The 6,000-nt window shown below is 40.4% G+C and overlaps 1 protein-coding gene across 1 annotated transcript in view; it reads left to right on the top strand.

Annotated features, from left to right (window-relative positions):
* Positions 1 to 518: 518 nt before the first annotated feature.
* The window catches only part of si:dkey-246i14.3 (ephrin A4), a 43,424-nt gene continuing 37,942 nt past the window's right edge, over positions 519 to 6,000 (top strand). The window contains exon 1 of the mRNA XM_055048117.1: positions 519 to 1,034. Within this exon, the coding sequence (XP_054904092.1) occupies positions 913 to 1,034 (122 nt within the window). The 5' untranslated portion in view covers positions 519 to 912. The remainder of the gene's footprint in view (positions 1,035 to 6,000) is intronic.

Genomic DNA, 6,000 nt, shown 5'->3' with positions numbered 1-6,000 from the left:
GATGAACCATTTGGGGTATCTTTCTAAAAGCTCCTCAAGATAGTTCGCTTAAATTCATCGCATATTAAAGAAACCAATGTTGAGTAAAATTATGTGCATTTAAGTCAAAAAGATACTGGGGGGAAAAAATTAAGTAAAAGTAAAACATGTTGCGTTCTATGTATGAAATATCAAAAGGTATGGTAAGCCCTTCAGGTGTCTTGGGGGACATTTTTCCCTGCTTCTGCCCAGGACCCGGTTTCCCACACTCCGTCTCTGGTCACTTCAGGTAAAAAAAAAAAAGTAAAACCAGATCGTCTTTCTGGGTTTTCCTGCCATAGCGAAACTGTCGCAGGCGGTACCCCCACGCCAGTGGGCGCACCTCTCAAGGATTTAACTGTTGCACTCTGGCGTCACGTGTAACCACACCCTTATGGACCGATTGGCTCGAAGTTTGCCCGGCACCGCCCTGAGCTCGGTGCATCCGCCCTCTCCAACTCTGTGCAGCCTGTTGCTGCCAAACCAGTTGGCAGGCTATGTGATTTAATTGATTAGAAAGCCTTTTTGAACTCAGGTGACATCTTCGTTTAGAGAGACTTCTGCTTCAAAACTAGAACTCTGGATTTGGGTAAATTCGCAGGAGCATTGTTTTTGGGGGCGGCGCGCCTTCTTCAACCTCTGTTGTGCTTTCTGTTCAGATTATTATGATTATTTTATTTATTTTTTTTTTTCCTGCGCGGTTTGAATGAGTTCTCCCTGGTGCATCATGCCATTCCGCAGCAGGAGCCGGTCTAGCGAAAGTGCGGCACCGTGTGCATGAGTTGGTGAAACTTTACCGTGCAGCCAGAACAGCTGATCAACGCGCCTCTTTCTGTCAGGGTCTCCCAACCTGACTTCCACCCTCTCAAAGGGCTGCAGAACAACCTCTCCAGGATGGTCCGCCTGCGCGCACCCGGAGCTGCGGGCGCCCTTAAAGCAACAGTCTTCCTCCTCAACGTGATCTCCGCTGTGGTGGCGAAGAGACACGTGGTTTACTGGAACTCCACGAACACAAGGTGAGACACCTTCCTGGACAGTCAGGGGATGCTTCCCCTCAGGAAAAGACCAGCGGATCGGGTCAGAGCAGAGACCAGCCGGGCTGGTTCAGGCTAAAACAAACAGAGCCGGCCTGAACTCGTCCTGCCACGCTGTTGCACAACAATCTGAGCTCCTTGAGCATGACTCAGAGCTTAGTTTGTTTTCAAGAATGTCAGCTATGCAGCAGATCGCGTGTTTCTGTGCCTAATTAAAGAGGCGTGTGCAGAGCAGGTACGATCTCTCGAAGGCTTCAGGCTAAAAGGCTGCTGGAGTAAAAGTAGTAAGAGAAACAACCAAGGTTGATACAATGGAAAACTGGGTTCACCTAAGACCCAGTTATCTGCTCACACCTTCCCCAGGCAGCCTCTTATCTTCCTCATAATAACCATTCTGCAGTTACTTATTACTCTGTTTAAACAGAGTCTGAAATATGGGTTTCTGTTGAAATGTTTGTTGCCATTAATGACACTTATGACGTTCTCGTGGCTTAGGTGTTCATTATAGTCTTATGTGCTTTTGTGCATTGGTTTGGTGATGAGAAGATGTGCGTGTAATGGGTTGATTGGGGCCATCAGGGTTGGCAGAGCAGGACTTATCCAGGTGTTCCAGAGTGGTCCAATCGGGAGTTTGAGGTGTGAAACTTGCAGACTCAAAAACGGGTCAACTATTGTCTTACAGTCTTGTTCAGAGACTCGCTCTACACTGAGGCACTTTACAATGAAAATGTTTTACACAAATAACTTGTACACAAGGTAATATATCCCATACATTGATTTCATTTGGATGAGCACAACTTTTGCAGAAAGTCACTTACACTTTGTACAAGAGAGAAAATGTCCAGCAAAAGAAGATGGCTGTTGAGAGGCTCCATACAAGTATATGGAGCACAAAAAGTGCCAAGCAATAGGGCACCTATTGCTCTTCTTATGTGTGTCTAAGATTTGAGCTAGGCAAACATATGAGTTTTAACAAAAAACAGTTAACACATAAATAAACTTTGTGAGAGAGATTGGTTTTACAGTAGTCAAACAGACAGCTGCTGATTTTCCACAAGAAGACTAAGCTAAATAAGGCCAATGTTAAAGAATCTTGCTTTTCAGAGAGATGCATAGAAGCCTACTATCCAAAAGTTTAGTGAAAGGAAAAACTATGGTGGGAAAAGGCATCAAGCAGCCTGGAGAGTATTATGGAGCAAAGCTCATAGGAGAGTTTGGGGGAGAGTCACAAGGTATTTGCATTTTATTATAAAATAGGTTTTTGATATTAATTTATCCTGGGGAAAAGAAATGTTAAATAAAAATGTATGTTGCATAAAATATTAATTACATGTTCTTCAAAATGTTGATGGTTCTTGCTGTGCAGTGTTTCAGCGCAACCTAAATATCAGTCAATGTATATTTTGTTGGCTGATTTATTTATAGACTAAAAATACTGCCATATTTTTTTTATTTGTACAAATTCTGCCAAACACCAAGATTTTTGTTACATCTCTAATTTACATGTACGTCTTTTTTTTTGCCCATGCACATACAGAGGATCTAAACATAATTCTCAAGGCCAATAATTTATTTCCCCAAGGCTTGTTGGTCATTGCCGTAGTTCTTATCTTGTGTATTAGAGCCAGCCAGCGTTTCTATCCAGGCAAGTAAAACCCAGAACTGCAAATTGGGATCCAACAGAAACGTGTTTTAGGAGGAACAATGCAAGGATTAGGAAACCCCTTCATGTCCCCCAGAGATTTGGGGATGAATGGTCACAGTCGGCGACGGTGCCGCGCACACTCTGCTGCACAGCACACAATCACAATGCCATCAGGTGGAGGGTGACCCACTGTGGCAGAGAATCACTCTCATCAGCAACACCACCCAATCACAAAGCTATCAGTGGAGCAGTGATGTCCAGAACCCCCTAGACTCACTCTCCTCTCTTCTTCTCCCTCCCTTTCTTCTTCATTAGTTCCCTTGTTACATCCTACTCTCCATTTATTTATTTTTTTGTCTGTGCTCACCCTCCTTTAAGACTCATGACTCCCTCCTGTCCTGTGATGGTTATTGGCAGTGTGATTAGTTGAGCTTCAGTCATTTTCCCATCCCATATTTTCTATTAGCTGCCTGCCAGCCAGCCAAGTTGTCTTGAGGCCTGTAAATGCAGTGAGGCAGAGGGAAGAGGAGCACAGGAACACGGGTGCCATGCCTTTTGTGCCTCTGTGCTGCAATCCAGGACTCAAAGCTTCAAAATATTCACTTTTTGGACTTTAGTTAAAATAGTAGAACATTGTTTAAATGATTTGTATTGTGATATTTGCATTTTATTTCCCTCAGGCGATGGTGGAGGAAACTGCAAGCCAAATATTGATTCAGGACAGAATAGTTTTGGATTTGCAATCATGTTTCTGTGAAACATTTCTTGAAATAAATGCCTAAATTCTGTCTCACCTGCTTGGTGTCCAAGTCGAAAGTAGAACTCAACATATTGAATCACAATTATTGCAGTATCAATGCATGCAATATCGGAGCAACTACAACTAAAGTGTAGACTTTAGTGTAACAAGAAATACTGAAAAACATTTTAGCATTTGCATTTTTTTTTTTTCCAAGATGTCATCCCACCTGTGGAAATGGCTGCTAAGTTATGAAGCGCATGCTAACTTTAGCATTGTGTGAAGTGAACAGTTAGCCAGTTGAGGTATCCTTACTGTTCTGTCAGGCTTTTTTTGTATTTTCAGTACAGCTCATGTTTCTTTTTGCACCGAGTACCTAAAATGTAACCACAAAAAATAATTAAGTAGCAGGTGCTTCGTCAAAACATGCAAACATGTTTGTCAACCTGCCCTTCAAGGAGTAATAAGCACTTGACTAATTACTCCTTAGACTCATCAAAATAAAAGGGCATCTAAAAAAAATCTCATTGGTGTTTATTTACTTAAACACCATTGCAGGGTGTTAACCATGTAGCCATTATCCTCGATTGCACATCTCAGAAATCTGAGCTTGAAATGCTAGAAAGACTTCTGTTTAATGTAAAAATTAGTCATCTTAATGTCTTGAGAGCTATTATCACCACAAAGTACATTCCTACCTTTTAGTGCCAAAATTAAGTCATGAAGCAAATGCTGACCTCAGCAGCATTAACAGTTAGCCATTTAAAGTATTCTTAGAGTGAAAAATATTTATTTTTAAAAACTTTATATAGACTGTCACAATTACCTATTTATTGCTTCTTTAATTGTCAGATGAATCTGCCAAAGACATGGGGCAACTCGAGCATAACTAAGTCTTAAAAAATAGAAACCGTATATGTGGACTTAAACATTTCCTATCTCACATCATTGGCTCGTATTTACAGTTTGATTTGATTTAGCAATGCTATTGATTTCGAAACTAGATATAACTTGGTGCCACAGTTCAATTTAAACATTGATGGCAGTTTTTTTTTTTTTAAATGAGAGATTATTATAAAAATATAAAAAACAGGAAAATTGCTTACTGGCTTTACAGTGAGAATAAGCAGAAGCCAACTGAGGCATCATTAGCGGCTAATAACTGTGAGACATAGCATTTCTATGTTCCTAAAAATCTAATAAATCCTCACATTTATTACAAGTGATGTTTACTTGTTAGAAATAGTGTGGCATTTTAATATTACAAGATGTTTTGCCACCTCTGTTTATTGTCAACAACAAGCTAACTGCAGCAGCTATCAGCTAGTCATCATTTTCTCACAGTGCTTACAGATTATTTGTATTTTATGAGTCTACTGGCAATGTTTTATTTATTTATTTTTTTCAAATGATTACCCAAAAATCTGCCAGATCAATATTTAATAATGATGGGGGTGGGTTTATTCAACGGTGACATAATCAGTCTTTACTACTTGATAATACAAAACTACAATATGTCAAGCACTTATCTGTGGTATATAATGGCATCTTCGATTGGTATAGCTGTAAGATAGTGCTTTACAGAACAGACTTTAGTTTGAGAAATGCATAACTTGTTCACACCGAGTAATCTTTAAAGCATCTTTGCACAAAAAAAAAAAAAAAAAAGAAAACACTGACCGAACACACAAAGGCTACCAAATGAGATCATGTTAGGTTACAGTAGATTGTTGGAGGACATGCTCTCTTTAGTGTGGTTGACAGGAGACGGTCTCTTGCTGCCACCGTTCCTTCGACATCTAGATTTATGGTTTTAATGAAGCGGGGGCAGCAGAGTGGAGACACAGGAGCCTCGGCGCTCTGCCCTTTGCTTGCTAATATGCTTGTAACAAAGGCTCAGTAAAACACTTTTAACGGGCGCACATTTAGCACCCTCTTGATTGAAAAATGGAGCTCTGAAATGGAAGTGATGGGGGTCAGTGGCCAACGCAGTGGGATCAGATACCATGGCCTCCATCTTTGTGGTGCTCAAGCATTCCACCTCTTTTATGATTTCTTTTTTTTCTTTTTATGAAGAGCGTTTACGATCGCGTTTGGTTTTACAGCTGTGCCTCCTTTAGAGCAGTAGTCTCTTATTAGATGAGAAATTATTATATACTTCCTGGAGCAGTTAAAGGTCGGTAAAATTATATAACCACACTTCTCAGAGTATTTGTGAGTGCGAGCAATATTTGTGACGTCTCTCCTGAGCAAGAAGCTGTAACACTTTTATAATAGTATTCATACTTCTCTTGTAGCACCTCAGTGTCCTTTAAAACCTGTTGAGTCAAACACTTTGACCAGCCATGTTGCTGATGCAGCCATATCTGTTTTTTTTTATTTTTATTTTTTTTATTTTATCTTTAGACCTACATTCATCCTAATAAAATCCACTCAGGAATCTGTCGGGACGTTTTTCTCAAAGCACCAAAACTTCACCTATTGATTTACTCTGGCGAGATATGATTTTGCTGCATATGAGCGTCCCATACATCTGTAATGAGAACAAATGTTACCCTCATCTG

Source organism: Poeciliopsis prolifica, unplaced genomic scaffold (genome assembly GCF_027474105.1).
Source record: "Poeciliopsis prolifica strain line A6 unplaced genomic scaffold, Auburn_PproV2 SCAFFOLD026, whole genome shotgun sequence".
Taxonomy (NCBI): Eukaryota; Metazoa; Chordata; class Actinopteri; order Cyprinodontiformes; family Poeciliidae; genus Poeciliopsis; species Poeciliopsis prolifica.
The sequence above is the reverse complement of the archived record's forward strand: the minus strand, read 5'-3'. Positions and strand labels throughout refer to the sequence as shown.